The sequence below is a fragment of the Anser brachyrhynchus genome, assembly GCF_964034855.1.
Source record: "Anser brachyrhynchus genome assembly, chromosome: Z".
In the NCBI taxonomy this organism is placed as follows: domain Eukaryota; kingdom Metazoa; phylum Chordata; class Aves; order Anseriformes; family Anatidae; genus Anser; species Anser brachyrhynchus.
In genome coordinates this window covers 72,400,135-72,417,214 of record NC_137697.1, presented here as the reverse complement: position 1 = coordinate 72,417,214, position 17,080 = coordinate 72,400,135, and the positions used below count along the sequence as shown (strand labels likewise).

Below are 17,080 nucleotides of genomic sequence, written 5' to 3'. Positions count from 1 at the left end.
TGACAGGAGAAAAACACCTGATTTAGATGAAATTGAGAAATAAACAATAGTAGCAAATCAGACATAGGAGAATTCCCTATCACTTGCTGTTCTGAAATTTAAAATCTGTGGGACACGGTTGCTAATATTCCCTTTTGTAGTATAAGTGTTATTAGTAAATGCAAATAGCTTTCTTCATTGTAGATGAGGATTCATAAAAGGGCTGAATAGACTGAACCTGAAGATGCATGAACAGTGCAGAAGGAAAACAGCACAATCATCTTCAGCCTCATTCAATTAGCATTGGTGTCAACAGCCCACACCTTTCTATTTTAAGGATTACACAAGGTGAGCCTTTAACCTAAGACTTGAAACAGTGTGGAGGATCTTTTTAACAGACTACCACATAGACAACAATGATCTACCATATTTGGGAATTTCATATAGCCCTGAAATTTAAGACTTGCAACTGTCCTCACAAACTACTGCATTGAGAGTCAGTATCAGGATGTCTGATGTCTTTTTCAGAATGCTCTGAATGTCTTTTTTTTTTTTTTTCCCTGGGGTGACAGCAAAGCACTAAAAGAACCAAAACACCAACCTATTGTCAGCAAAAACAGAACAGACATACCATACATGAACCTTGTCCGCTCCCATGGTTAGGAGGAGTGCCCTGCAGGCAGAGCCCTAATTCACATTTTGATAATAGAGGCACCTGGGTCTGAAGAGGTTTTGGTAAAACCTGATAAGGGGCAGGGAATGAGCAAGGCAGCATGTGCTCTGTTAACTTCCATGATCCTTCAGAGTCCTGACTCACAGATTAGTTTTTTAGACTGTTTCTACAGAACTTTCAAGTCACCAAGCCTTCATTCTTGTTTTATTGGGCAGTTTTTCAACTGCTGAGCCTCCTGTAATAATGCAATTCGATTTCTATCTTTGGATGTTTGATTTTACATTCCATCATCGCTAAGCATTGATTAAGCCTTAGCAGATATACTTGATTGTGTTTATGACTTTGTTTTGTCAGGGCAAGGTCAGGGTTTATGACAACATGACACTCATAAAAAACAAAATTTTTGGTGATGCTTGTTTCATGACTGTGATCAGATTTATTCTCCAGCTTTTAAAATGATCTTGTTAGTTTGCTTTAAAAAAGAAAAAAGTAACTGAGACATGGACTGGCACAATTGAGAAGAAGCAAAAATGGACTTGGACACATATGTTCAGGGATTTATACCCAAAATTCTCTAAAATTCTCACCTCGCTTCCTAGCCTTTGGAAGACCTGTTTCTCAGAGTGCTAAGTCCCTCCTCACAGAAGAAGAAAACATTTTTCTGCTACTTGCTATGGGCATAAACAACTATATCTGGAGAAGATAAATGTCTGGCCTACAGCCCAAACTGAATCCCATAGCCATTCACACAGCATGCCTACCAAACCTGACGTTGTACAAAACATACCAAAAAGAAAGAAGAGACGATCATTATACCCCACTTTACTCTACAGGCAAGTAAAGAACTCATCTGAGACACAAGACCTAGATTCAGCTTTCTTTTCTTCTTGATTTAGAGTAAAGCTCTTAACCTCATAGGAAGTTAGCCACACCACTGTACCACTGAGCTGCATTTTGGAGGTGGGAACATTTCACTTTTCCCTGCTGAAGTTGTTCTGTGCACATTTTTATAAACACCCCCAGGACAAAGACAGGATGAAAATGGCTAGTGCCCTCACCCATTGTCCAAACCAATAAATATTCTACTATTTTGTAATAACTTTTGGAAGGTGCCTGGAAAATAAATGGGTCTTCTTAGTTTAACTTTTAATAGGTAACTATATGCATCATCAGGCCATAATTTTGAGAAGCAGGTATGTAAAAATTAGAGGACAAAATCTGCTATTCACAGGTACTTAACTTAATACTCTGTGTTGCCAACTTCTACAAGAAGGACCAAATACGATGTACTTTCAAGACAGAAGTTCTAGCTATAAACACAGAGTTACATTTAACTGCTGCACATTTCCCATTCATGCTGGAGAAGATTTCCCAAATGACAAAAGTTAAAACATAGCCTTTACAGATAAACTGAAAAACTGAAATTTAGTTTTAAATTCCTGGTTGTTAAATAATGCACTACCCTGTCGTAAAATATGCTCACTTTAAGAATAAGATTTCTCTGCCTTTGTTTCAGTTCTATTCTCTGTTCTCCACTGTTTGTTTTGGATCCTTTCTCCTGTTCTTGTGGTCTTTCTTTTCAAACTGTCTCATCATTTAGCATTTCACCATGGCATGTTTGGGCTTCTGCTGATTTACTATGCCTCTGGTATATCATACCTGGATTTTAATGCAGTGAATCTGCTGTTCATTTACACGAAGAAGGACCATTATGTTGGAGCTTTTTTACACAATACCACTATGTATCTACCTAAAACTGTACTGTACTTCTCTGCTAAATATCAGAGCATATGTGAGAGAAACGTGTCTCTCTTGCTGCCATCCATTATCACAATGATTTACTTCATCATTCCTTTGTATAGACTTTTATTCCCATTTACCGTAAATTTCTTTTAGCTGGATACATTTGCTTGGAGATTTTGGAGAATGCTTCAGGGTTGTTTTTTTCCTGTTATTAATTGAAATCTCTCCAGTGTTATTTTTACATTCATCCTATTTGCAGGACTCGGGAAATGATTGTCCCTCTGTACTTGGCTCTGGTGAGGCCACACCTCGAGTGCTGCGTTCAGCTTTGGATCCCTCACTACAAGAAGGACATGGAGGTGCTCGAGCGTGTCCAGAGAAGGGCTACGAAGCTGGTGAAGGGCCTGGAACACAAGTCCTGTGAGGAACGGCTGAGGGAGCTGGGGGTGTTTGGTCTGGAGAAGAGGAGGCTCAGGGGAGACCTCATTGCTCTCTACAGCTACCTGGAAGGAGCTCGTAGCAAGATGGGGATCAACCTCTTCTCCCAAGCACCAAGTGATAAGACAAGGGGAAACAGCCTCAAGTTGCATCAGGGGAGGTTTAGATTGGGTATTAAGATAAATTTCTTTACTGAAAGGGTTGAGTGGCATTGGAATAGGCTGCCCAGGGAAGTGGTTGAGTCCCTGGAGGTCTGCAAGAAACACGTAGATGTAGAACTTGGTAGCATGGTTCAATGGTGGATTTGTCCATATTAGGTTAAAGGTTAGACTAGATGATCTTAGAGGTCTTCTCCAACATGAATGATTCTATGATTCATGACATTTCTGTCTTCCTTTGCGAACACCTACATTTCTTATTTATTCTTAAGGCCAATACATAACTAGCTTAGGAAGTACGTTTAAAAAGTCAGGAAAAAAACAGGGCTGGCAGTGTGAGGTGCCCAGAAGGTCCCCTAGGACAGTGACAAGGCAGATGTGGGGCTGGGATTCCATCCTAATTCATGCTGAATGGGACAAACCAGCTGAGGGACAACTGAGGAAAGCTCTATTTGTTTGCATTTCAGGAAAGTTACAACAGGCACTCACAAAGGAGCTTCTTCGAAAGAGTACACATTTCTAACATACACTAATTCAAAAATGCAAAGCAACATTCTTTCAGAATACGTAGAGAGTAATAGCTAATAAAGGATATCCTCAAAAGCATCTACCAAATTACAAGAAAGATATTCAGGACACAGACATGCCATGTCTGCAACTCCATTTCTGACTCTTCAAAAAGAAGCTAAAATCACAGTTGGCAACAGTTCTGAAATGCAACAGTAATCCATAAATACTCCTTAATTTTCCTGTCATTGCAGAATTAAGCTACTTCCAGCTAACACAGATCTTACCAGGTGTGCTAAATTGATGTCATTATAAGCCATCAGGAAATACCCACAGAGACCTGTAGCAACATTTAGAAGTTTTGTTAAACAGCTGTGTGTTATAATTGATTTGTATTATTTAAAACAGCTAAAGCAAGTTATCTCCGGATGTAGAAAAGGGATGACTGAAGACTCCAGGGAGATTTAACTCACAAGAAAGCCAATCACAGGAACTTCATTTGAGCATTTTAAGATTATTACTAGAGGAAGTGCAATTAAATCATCACCATTTATCAATTATCATTATAAAATACTATGCAACCTTATCATACTAATTTATTTATGAGAAGGTAACTAGTTGGCTTCTGCTTACTGCAGTAAAAATAATCTAGTCAGTAAAAATATCTGAAGACACTTTCTCTGAAAATGAACATGCCTTTCAAATAATAAAAAAAGGTAACAAAAAAAGTTCAAAGTTTTATCTAAAATTTGTTTTCAATTATATGGGTGATATAATTGCCAAATAGCTAAACTATTTAGAGCTCATGCAATGTTTCAGTTTCTGATCTCTGCTATATTTTGCCATATAGAGTATAAGACAAAATATAGTTGTATTACAACTGTACACTGGCATGCTATACACATTTCATAAAACACATAGAATGTAAGTCCCAAATGCTTGGTTGAACATCCTGGATCTGTGATTAAAAAATGGCAGTAAGAATTTTTTTCCTAATCTGCCAACTCTTGAATTGAAGTCCAAAATCAGCCTTTGTTAAAAGGTAAGTAACATTATCCTTTGATAGTTGTTTGCTCATTTTTTTTTCCCCAGTGGTGAATTGCTTGTAGAAGTTTTGCTCTGTTTTGGAGCAAAATCCTGAATCTCTCTGCTGTTCACGTGTACTGAGAGTTCAAGCCTGTTTTGGTGAGTTTGCCCAGTGACTTGCATTACATGATCTGTGTCCCTGCAGGCAAAGCCTAACCCACATAGCAAAACTGGTTAGCAGAAATGCAGGAGAAAAAAAAAAAAAAAAAACTTGGTATTTCAGTTCAGAACCCTAACCCACTTGAGGGCAAAAAACACTTTTTCTTGCAGACCTAACTCCCGTTTTGATCTGAGCCTTGCAGGCTATTGCTTACTGTAAGTTTTTATTATCTTTCGTAATTCCTTTGAGAATGCTCTGATCTTTACTGCTGTTTTCTGTTTGATCTGGCATATGTATCTCTCAATTTACAAGGGGAAATGTTTGTTATACCAGCAGTTCTTGGCACTTAAAATACAATGCTGTTGGCACTGTTAATTGTGCTGGTGTTTTGCCTCCCCTCTGACTCAGCCAGAAATGTACACACAAAACCATGCACTCCCTTTGTCTTCTTATCACCTGACTGGATGACCATAAGCCAGTGCATCCTCACTGCCCAGTGCCTTTGTGCTTTCATCCAAAATTAAAACTGTAGACCTCTTAAAGCTGCTTTCCCAGGGGCTCTCTCTCACAGCCATGTGGGAAAGTACATTTTCAATCCAGGAATGCAGCTGGGGCCTTTGGACCCATTCAGTACTGATGGGAAGCAGGCTAACCTCATTCAAGTCAGCAGAATTCAATAGCCTTAAGCCACAGGTAGGTGGTCTTCAGGGAAATGATGTACATACAAAAGGCATAGGAAAAAAAGAAAAGAAAAAAAAAAAGGTAAAGTAATTCCAAATCATTCATGGAACTGCTGGAGGATCTTACCTTCCCTAGCTTCTACCTGCCAGCAGTTCCAATATTATGCTATCAGCCTGAGCCACAATCTGCATTATTCTGGGAAAAGCAGTTTAACTTAGTCTGCAATGACTTATTTAATGGAATATCACCTCAATGCCATGTCCAGTAGTGTTTTGCTGCTATAACTCTGCTAATTTCTCCAAAATGTTTTTCTTTATATCTTAGTTTCTGTCACTGGACTCATTGGCTGAACCACTTCTGGAAAGGTGCCGCAGAGACAAGAGGCTCAGCACACCACACATTTTACCAACACAAAACCTGTTCCTGCAAGCCCCTGCGTGCATGTATCTCACACACTTCCCTAGTTAAAAGATGCAGGCCAGTTTTACTTTACTGTTCCTTAAGAGGCAAAAGTAATCTCCAGGTGGGAGTGACCTGCTTTTCCTTTTGGCTTCAATCACTTTGATTTTACGTATTTCAAACATATTCTTTACGCTTTATTATCAGTAGTACTGCGTTATGATTTATTACCTACACTGTGCTGTGGGTTTTTGCAGTGGTTTGCAGACAAATAGAAAGAGACAGTACTTTCTATAGAGGAGCGTGAATGTGGCTTCAGGCCACAGAATAATGTGTAGAAGTGTAGAGAAGGCATAACACCTCTGGAGTGCAGATAACAGACTCTCCTGTACGTTTTTGCAGGTGGGACTCTAAGCTATCCACAAGCCAAAACAGCTCATCTGGGAAATACCTGAGGTGTCAGCCCCAAAGGATTCCTAGCATGTGAATGTAGTTAAGAGTTACTGGTCTCTATCTACCAGCAATGGATTTTCAAATGGATTGAAAGCAAAGTTAATTGAATCCTCTGCCTTTCTATGCAGAAACGGTCATGATTTAGCTCTGAATCTTAAAGTTGAGCTATGAATCACAAAACTTTACAATCTGAACTACAAAACTTTCTTGTGCAGAAATGGAGTTATCAGCTAATATTTTATTAAATCTAATTTTCTCATCTTCATTCTGTAGTAGACAACCCAGATAATTAATACTTTATTTAAAAGCATCTATTATGAGAGAATCTGCAAACTCACAATTAGAATTCAGGAATGCACAACAAACATCTGAAAACCAATGCCTGTTAGGTTCTCAGGGAGCTATTATAATACAAATAATAGTCTGTGGCTGCAAAAACATCAACATTGCTTGTGTTCCCATGATTGAGTGCCATTTACAAATAGGCATCCTGTAATTAAGTTGTATTAGTTGAATTATAGAAACACCTGTAGACCTCAGTTGAGGTTATATTCCTGTTGCACCAGCTGCTCTTGTAAGAGACCTGTGTACCTGGAAGCAGCTAAGATCAAGTAGCCAGTGATGGAAGCAGGGAAAGAAAAGAGACATTGGTATCTTCCTCTGATGATAAAAACCTCACACCTGGAGAGTTTCCACTCTTTGTCCAAACTTGCACTGGAGGCCTGAAGCTGAGGGGAGAACCCAGAGTGCACAACTCAGCTCTGAGCCACATCTCACTCTTCCTGTGCACAAATGAGACTGTTTTCAAGACAGCCACCATCACAATTCTATGAATAGGACATAAATTGCTGAAATAATCTAGTGACTTTAAGACCACTTCAAATAAAAGTGATTTGAATACCTCTAAAACAAGGCACTGATAACAGAGTTTACTAATCTGCTTCCTCTTGTAAAACATGGTGTTCATTAACCACTGATTCTTAAGTACATTAGTCAGTAACAACATATTATTTGATTGAGAGACTAATTTTCTCTCCTTCAATTCTTGGGATTGCAGGTCTATTTAAAATTGAAAATTACACAGTCTTTTTGGTAATTTGATTAACAGACAATCTGTGAAATATTACACTACTATATTTTGCTTAAGTAAGTCAGTCAGTCTACTTTTATATTTACCAAAATCCACAATTACTTAGGAATTATCAGTTTTCAGGACTGGCTTTTGAGAAGGATTTTAAATGAGAGATATTGTCACACTAAGTCTTATGGGGTGAACATCTATGTATTCTTCAAAATCCAGGTCTGAAACTGTTGTTGGTAACTGGCTCAACAGCACCTCCGTAAGACTTCTATATATTTTATTTGTGTCCAGGAGAGAAATAAGGCCATTGAGGATTTGGGCATATATTGCATCCATCAATTTTGTAAATGACCAGTGGCTTCTCACCTGCTGTGTAATAGTGTCCCAGGGCCCCTCCAGCAGACAAGCTTGGTAGCACGCATGAACACTTTTCCATATTTCATCCAGAGTTAGAGGTCTTCCATCTGTGTGGGGGGGAAGCACACACAGTCAAAGCTCTTAAGCAGGCTATATCTTTAACAGAGTACAGCAAAAGTAAATCTGAAAATACTGATTATCTGCAGACAGATGGAAAAAACAGCAGAATGTGACTGAGCCACTTCTGGCCTCAAAACTCCAGAACAGTAATGCTCAAATCCTAACTGGATGTGTGTATAAAACTAGCCCAAATTCTCAAAACTATCCTATACTTCTCCATCACCTGAGAGGAACAACTCACTTTCCTGGTTGCAAGTTGTAAAGTTAAGCTAACTTTGTGAAATAATGCTTGAGCAAGAGAGATTAACAACCACAGAATAGTATCATTAACAGCTATTTCACGTAAATACATGTAATTCATAGTGAGAGAATGGAAAAAATGCAAGGAACAAAATTATGCAGTCAAAAGTTCACTGCCCTTTGGTAACTTAGAGGACTTTTTTTTTTTCCTTGAGACATATTTTGAGACATTTGAGACATTAAGACATTTTTTTCTTGAGCCACATTGTCACAGCACATTTCAGTGGTGATGTTAGAATTATGCCAAATATTACCATTTTGAAAATAATTGTGTCAATTTTTTCTGAATATTTGCTTTTGACAAATAGCAATAGGATATTTTGATATACTTTCAATAAGTTGATTCATCTTAGCATCTATTAGGTGTCAGAGACCATTATCCTGTGATAACTAGTTTTATTCTACTGACATTTTCATGTCTGTAAAATGAACAAGATTTATTCATCCAATTAACATTTGAATGCCATGTTTAGATGTAAGTTAAAAACAGCTGCCTACAGTCTCTGTTTTATCTTCTGCATGCATTGAAAAAACTGCACCAAGTTCTGCCCTTACTTAAGCACCATATAACAGAAGCATTAAGATGAGCGGCAAATGAAGTATCTGTGAAGGCAACAGAATATTAAGTAGGTACGCTATGCCATCCTCAGGAACATGAGACTTGCTAGACCTGCATCCCCCCTGTCCTGTGATAGCAGATACCAAAGTTGTTCTGGCGATAGTCTAACACTTGCTAAGAAATTTGTTACTAGAGGGTAAGTGAAGTTTAGAAGGAAATATTTATGCTCAGATCATCTGTGTACAAATAATACAAAATACCATAGATGCTTGCAATTTTCTGTTTTCTATACAACCTGCAAAGGCAATTCAGAGTGAGTGTAAATGCAAAATCTAAAACAACATACATTCAAATGAAAAAACTGATTTACCACTCTAGATTTTGCTCTGTACATCTTTGTGAATTTTTATAGCAACACTTGAGCAAATGGAGATAGAATGGATTACTCTGACTCTAACCATCTCATTTATAGAAATTATTAAATATAGGATCAAAGATTAATCACATAGTTAAAAATTACCCGAGTTTTGCCTTTACCTCATGGGTCTTATTACTTCGTGTATGAAAAGCAGCATCATATTTCAGTACAGAATTATTTTCATTTCAGATAAAAATACATATAAACTAAAACCAAAAGTTTTACATCACACCAGAGTGAGATCACAGTCAGTAATACACTTCAGTAGTTATTATAAACTAATTGCAGTGTTTCACATAAGAACAAAAATTGATCTGGGCATTCTGATCAGGCACTTACATATTGAAATATCCTTGGATTTAAGCCTCCCTACATTTTGAAATTTCTGCACAATTATATTTCACTAAGCTTTAAACGAGTATGAAGTCACTTTTTTTGCTATTGTTTTGTTTTTAGTAAGACTTCATACATATTCCCAAGTATTGTATTCCTATAAATTCTCATCTAATTGACTAGCTCAGTTTCCTAGAAGATGGGAAGACAGATACGGCATGGAAGAATAACTTATCAATACTTAAAATGGACATGAGGTTTAGCTTCACAGCTGGGAACTCTAAGACCCTTGCAAAAAGACAGGTGATTAATGGGCAGTTTTCCCATTGCCTTTTGCAGGATGAAGACCTCAAAGTCTGTCGTTTTCTCTCTGAATGAAACAAAATAAACAAAACAAAACTAAATAAAATAAAAGCTACACTAAGATCCCAAATGACTGATAGAAGTCCTAGTATGTTAGACAGCAGCTGGAAGTGAAGGAGAGTTCGGAGTTTTTGTAGTCTGCTTTGATTTTCCTCCTGTTTCTGTATCAAAAGATAAGTATGAATGATAAAACTCATCTCAGGTAATCTGACTGGAGGTATATGTTTTTAAAGTCCTCATGATGTGTGAATTTGTTTACTTGTTTATCATATAATCACAGAATGGTTTGGGTTGGAAAGGAACTTGAAGATTAACTAGTTCCAACCTCCTGCCATGGGCAGGGACCCCTCCCACCAGACGAGGTTGCCCAAAGTCCCATCCAACCTGGACTGGAACACTGCCAGGGATGGGGCATCCACAACTTCTCTGGGCAACCTGGTCCAGAGCCTCACCACCTTCAGAGTGAAGAATTTCTTCCTCATATCTAATCTAAATCTATGCTCTGCTCACTTAAAGCCATTCTCCCTTGCCCTGCCCCTACGCCCCCTGACACAGAGTCCCTCCTCAGCTTTCCTGTAGCCCCCTTTGGGCACTGGCAGGCTGCTGTGAGGTATCCCCAGGGCCTTCTTTTCCCCAGGCCAAACAAACCCAACTCCCTCAGCCTGTCTTCACAGGAGACTTGCTCCAGCCCCCTCATCATCCTTGTGGCCCTCGTCTGGACTCGCTCTGACAGGTCCCTGTCCTCCTTGTGCTGGGGCCCCAGAGCTGAGCGCAGGGCTCCAGGTGGGGTCCCACGAGAGCAGAGCAGAGGGGGACAATCCCCTCCCTCGCCCTGCTGCCCACGCTGCTGTTGGTGCAGCCCAGGGTACAGTTGGCTTTCTGGGCTGCAAGCACACACTGAATCATTTAGGTCAATATAACTGAAGCCGTGTTAATCCCAATCTCCCAGTTTGGCACAAAACACACTTCTGTATTCTATGGGCACTTTCAGACCACTTTTCTCCAGGACTGTTAGCATTCACATGTTTAGCTGCCCTGTTACACATCCCCGCAAGCAACCGAGAGCTCCCGCACCCAGCTGGGCTGACACAGCGGCCTGTAATTGTTGCTGCTAGCAACAAGGGGCCACGGCGGCACCCGCTGAGCCAGGCAGCCGCCCTGCATCTTGTTGCGCCGCTTCCTGTCACAGAGCTGAGCTCCCCACCTACAGCCAGAAAAAGAAGGCGACGGCAGCAGCGAGCAAAAAGAAGTGGCAGGAGAGGAAGGCCCAGGCATCAGTTTCACCCTACAGTGTATTTATCCATCATCCACACAGGGTGACGCAGATGCTGAGGTGCCAGCAGCTCATCCCAAGCCCTGTCCCAGGTATAGCTGGGAGCAGGTATGTTGACAGTAGAAAAAATTTGTGGTTATATGCATGCTTTGTATAATTCACCTCATTAAACAATCACACCAATTGCCACAGAGAGCAAAAGGAAATTTCTACCACACAGCAGTCGGTAGCTGCCTGTGAGTCATGCCAGATTTACCGTACCCTTGACAGGCCACAAGCCTGGCACACAACACGTTATCCACTCATCAGTGCTAGGACAAAATGCAGACTCTGACGCAACAGGAAGGGACAAAAGAGCCTGGGAGACAACCAGATGAGATATTTTTTAAGAGAAAGAAGCTGACGGATAAGAGTCAAGAACTCCTAAATATTGGTTCTGCTTCTGCCGCTCACTAACTATGGGCTTGAATCAACCAGTTCACCTGCCTTAACAGTCAGCCAAGAATAACTACAGCATTCCTATCAGAAACTCTGATTTTTATTATTTAAACTGCCTTGATAATAACAAACACTTCTTCAAAAGGCTTGTTGAAGGTCCAGTTGGTGTTAACTTGTTTTTATCACCAGAAGTAAGAAATAGTTAAAAAGCAGATTTTCTTTTAACAAAATTTTGTATATGTCCAAAACCATGATACAGCCCTTTCTCATAGAACAAGGTCTTAAGAAGAGACATTTTTCTGAGAAAGGAGAGAGTGCTTTTGACTTTAGAGAGTAAGTGTGATTTCTGGAAAGTGCATCCATCAGGCCCAGTACTGTTATGAACACAGAAAGTCATGCCTTCAGGGCTGGAGGAAGTTACATTATCTTCCAAGCTGTCTCTCTCTAACCACTGATTAGCGTGGTTTTTATTGGCAGGGATCTATCTGTATTGTCAGAAAGCTAAACATATTTTGAGCAGATCAACTTGAAAATCCCCTTTCTTCACTCTTTTCTAGGTGAGCTGGGGTGCAGTCTGTGTTGACTCCCATTACTCCTGCTCTTTCTTTTTGGTACTTAGTATTCACGAATCTTCCTCTACCTTTGCAGGAAAAAGAAGCAGCGAAGTGTCAGACAAGCCTTTCTATTCTTGACATACAGGGTGTTTCCTGAATGATACCTGTGTCCACCTGCGATTTTGTTGCTGCTGCCCCAGTGTCAATGCAAGAGGTGTTTTTATGTATGGCTTTAGATTATGACATTCAGGAAAAAACTGAAGTTCCTTCACGTCTTAAAGATGAAGAAAAGGGGAAATACTCTGCTGATTAAAGAAAGCTTACTGGACCTAGCCCAGCCCATCTGGCTGATGCCAGCACTGAAGGGGAAGGCTAATTGCCTACACCATCTGTCTCTAAGAGGGCTAATTGCTGACATCAGATCTCAGCAAGGGGTTCATGCATTTCTTCAGCTACCTCTTTGGTAATCTCGGAAGTCAGAAAAAGAAAGAAGGGTTCCTGCTTTTCAAAGGTATGGCATACATAAGACTAATATTGGAGAAAGGACACCTAGTTCTCTGACACTCTGAGATACTGAGGACCACTGTCTCGACTTCAGAAGGTCTGAATTTAGGAATATATGCCACATGGGAAGTATCATGAACTGGTGAAAAATGTTTCTTAGATGTATATATGTATCCTAAAAATATCTTCTTGTATCCTGTAATGTTCCCAAGCATCTTTCCAGACAGTCATCACATTTAATCACTTTCAGCTGAAGTATTTGTCCTTGCACAGAACAAAATCTTCCCTGTAAATCTATCCCCAGAGACTACCAAAAAGTTTAGATGTCTTTCAAAATGTTTTAGTCCTATTGCAATTAAAATTTCAAGCCATTACCTTGTTACTACCTTACATATCAAACTTCTTCTGACAAAAAAGAAAAAAGAGGTTTAAAAATGAATTCCAGAAAATAACTCATCCAATTTAAACAGCAGCAAGGATAAGGTTATAATTCAGCTTTTGTCTTTCTGCTGGAAGGGCTGACCTGCATGTTTAAGCACAACTGCTAGCAGAAAGGAGTGAAAACCAGATGTCTTCACTGACACAAGGTCCTGAAGATGCTTACCCTGCTGGAGAGCACGGGAAAAACTCCACAGCAACCTTTTCAGAAGCCTTTTTCCTAGGAGGGACTGCTGGAGACAAGCAGTCAGTGAAAAATGGACTTACATATGGAGGGAGAAAGGAGGAATTTAATTGTTCTACAAAAGTTTTTAGAGTCTATTTGGAATAGTGCAGATTTGGACAGGCTGGCACTGGTTGCTATCATAACATACAAAGTGAGGAAGTGAATTGCATTGCAAAACAAGCAAAACTACTTAGTCAGGTTGAACAGAAGAATTATTATTTCCTAGGCAGGCCTCGAGTTATAATGGCCACTTAACATACTGCCAGAGAGGAAGCAGAGTTTTAAATTCAACCTCCATGCTCTGCTGCTGGGGAAGACAAAACAGGGCAGGGCTGTGGAAACACTGGAAGGATTATAGCTCACCTTCACCTCTTGCAACATGCTCTAATTAATATGAGGATCCGTATGGACAGGATTCAAGGGAAACCATGAGCAGCTCGCAAGAGACTTGTGAAGAACCCATTTTGTTAGTTAATCTGAAAACAATAGTAGGAATTTAGAGTGAGAAATCAATGCAGGTCTCAGAAGATGATTCTTCCCTGAAAATTTCAGATAAGGAATGCAGTGAGTATTTCTAGTGGTCTGAGAAACAAGGTGAGGAGCCTACCACAGGAAGACTATGACCTTCCTCAGGAAAAAAATCTCGGGGCTTTACCTAGAATTTCCTTCATTCTAGGCTCAGGGTAAGACAAAAGATATTTCTCTGAGAGAGCTCAGGTGATTGTGATTGACTGATGTTTGCATGTTTCTGAAAAACCCCACGCTGGTGCCTTCAGATGGCACTGCACAGGCAGGTAAATTATTTGCAGTGACGATAGATTTTGCTGTTTTCAAAAATAAACCATCCAGAACTAAAATCAGGGAATAATAGCTGAAAATATTCTTGGAGAAGTACTTATTGCCAGTATTTTGTATCCTTCTCTCTTCAAGAGTCAGAGAACATTATATGTTAAAAGAAAGAGTTAAATGCGAAAGAGAGCCCAGGTGACTTCAGGAATTATCTCAAAAAAGTCCTTGTTTTCCATTGTGAAAGGTTCCCAAAAAGCATTTTAAAACTTAATCTCACTTGCAGGAGCAATTACATATTTGTACTGCAAGGGGAGCTGTTGGCACATAATACTACGACTGTGCATTAGATCATCCACTAGCTTCTGTAATATCCACTTCCAGATATAAGGAGTCATGTTTCAACACCTCCGATTCCCTGATGCTGACAAGCTAAACAACTTGTTTTGTCTCTGGGAGCTCTTCTCTGGTGATTAACTGCTTATGGTGAATACTAATTATATGAAAGTACAGTACAGTAGAAATAGTGTCCTATTTCTTCTACCTGCAGCATCTCCATCTCTTCTGTAGAGACTATGCACTATTAATTCAGCAAAAACCAAGATTATGACATTTTTCAGGACCACAAATAGGTTAATCTGTCTCTTGCAGCAAAACTTTCTTCACCGTTCTGTCTACACATAAGTTTAAAGGCAAAACACTGCACATTTCTAAATGCCTGTAATAACTCTAGAAATAAATTTGCAGCAGGATGTGTGCAAATGAGTTCTGTTGGTGGTAAAGATAGAGCAATGTCCCCAATTCCCCATGTCCCAGTTTGAAAATTTACCCCAAATTATCCATTCCTGAAACTGCACCTCTGACTAAAATCTTTTCACCAGGGAGTCTATGAGAATTTGTTCTTCAATTTTAAATCTAAAGTGCCTTTTAAAATGCTAACACTGCAAAATTAGAAACCATTAAACAATATAAGGCAGAGAGTGATTAAATCTACCAAACACATTCAAAGCATCTTAAGCCACTTTTTAATTAAAAAGAAAAAAGATATCTCTGGCAACAGTCAGACATCTTTATCTAGATAAAGTTAGGAGATTATTCAAAACACAAAAGATGCTGATGCTACCATGCAGGAGACTGAAGAAATGACTTGAAGATTTCAGTCCCTCAGCCCTTGGTACGCAGTCTTCGGGCAGAGAGGAACAGAGCACAGCCAGTGCTGCAGTGTGATCACTCTATGTTTGCTGATTAAATAAGTGACACTAACAGTGGCCTTGGAGGGAGGCTCTGTGTTCCTCCTTCCTTCCTGACAGGATGGTGAGTAAAATCACAGTAGCTGTAGCAATTGAGTAATGGGTAACAAGATGTACATTTTAGGAGGAAAAAAAGATCAGTTAGTGTTTCAAGAACCAGTTTTAATAGACAAAAAAGGCAATACCTTATTATTATCATTTTTTTTTAAAGCAGCTGATTTCAACAGAAAACAACATACACTTTTAAAGGTTCATTTACACACCAGCCTTGTGGCTCAAAGTCAGGCTTCAAAGAAGCAGACACAATTCTGCTGAAGCACTGTAATTCTCTCCACTTATTTCATAGTCAAATTCAAACCTGCAGCTTTAAGGTTTTTGTATTCATTTAAAGGAAAGAACAAGAAAAATGATCAGCAGTTTTAGTCAACCACAGGCAAGATGCCAGGAGCCAAAGATCAGCCTCCTTCAGGCTGAGATGATATCATCTACTCCAAGGTCCTGAAGCTCTGTGTCTGGAGTATTATAAAATTTACTGGTGAACAGTCTCATCTTTTACTTTCTTATTACATACGATCATTATTTGGTTCCTCTGTTTAATATAAAATCTGTGTTTTTAACATCTGTGGCATCTGACATTTTTTTATTCATCACTTTGTCTAACAGAAAATTGGTCTTACCTAAAAAGCAAGCCCTAAAATAAAGCACGGGTACTTGGTAGCTGCTGGAGTACAAGACATGATATTCATAGCGAACCACTTCTTCTGTTCTTGCACAAACTCCAGCTACTTGAGAATCATCCACAGATTCCTAAAACAATAAACATGAACACAATAATATATCAACTTTTGTATTTTTATCAAGAGGAAGTTAATTACAACTGCTGTAATTAATAAACATATAGAATAGAAAAAACAGTGATCACCACTTTAACAGCACTATTCTATTATTACAAAAAGAATTTTAACGAGCAAGAAAATCACAGCAGTCCAAAACCTACAAAAACATCTTGCACACTTACTTTTACACTCTGTGACCTATGTGCAAGCATTTGCAGAACTGAGGTCTTTCTAAGTGCAGGCTGTTTTTGTAAACAAAAGAAAAAAGGAAAAGCTCACTAAAATCTTTATGGCAGAATACCTGTACAATAAGCTAACTACAGCTGCATCTCTTCTGATTAACATTACTATAAACCAGTTTAAAAGTGTATCCTTAAATAATCTGGTTTTGCTTGCCAAAGGACAAATCAACAGTATCCACCAAAAATTCACTGCTCTACCTTCTTTAAAGGCTTTTTGCAAAAGGCTGTTTTTGACTATAATACTTCTAAAAGCTAAGACATTTTTCTCCTGTTACTGTATATTTCAGGTGTAAAGTAATTAATGTATATTGTAGACTTGAAATAAATCTGAAGAGATGGAAGTTATTGCATTGAGATATTCCCCAGCTGGCACATAAATCTCTTAACATGTTTATCAATTTGTTAATTTCAAAATAATATTCAAATGGTGCTAAACACCCGGTTGTTTTGACTTTTCTAAAAGTCGACAATTCTCAACATTTCTCAATTCTCAGCATTTCTGAAAATTAAATTACTAATGCCACTAAGATTAAATGTTAGAACAAACTTTCCAAGAAGACACTACGGGTGTGGACTTGTTTGGTTTTCAAACCCCCAAATTTACATGCATGAACTAAGCAACCATAATGCCCCATAGGTTGGGTGTGCACTTCACAAGTTTATTATTGCCAACCAACTGTGAATATTGGTTTACTGTCTCTGCCCAAGCAAAATGAAAAAGACTGAACAGAAAAGAAGAACCAGCATCCTTTGAACGCCATACTGGTTTAACACATGAGAAATTT

General features: G+C 39.0%; 1 protein-coding gene across 3 annotated transcripts in view; it reads right to left on the bottom strand.

Moving 5' to 3' along the window:
* Nucleotides 1-17,080, bottom strand: part of ATG10 (autophagy related 10) — an 83,615-nt gene that overhangs the window by 14,899 nt on the left and 51,636 nt on the right. For all 3 annotated transcript variants that reach the window (XM_080574074.1, XM_080574073.1, XM_080574072.1), the window contains 2 exons: nt 15,895-16,024; nt 7,665-7,762 (listed from right to left, as the gene is read on the bottom strand). In XM_080574074.1, the coding sequence (XP_080430200.1) occupies nt 7,665-7,762; nt 15,895-16,024 (228 nt within the window). The remainder of the gene's footprint in view (nt 1-7,664; nt 7,763-15,894; nt 16,025-17,080) is intronic.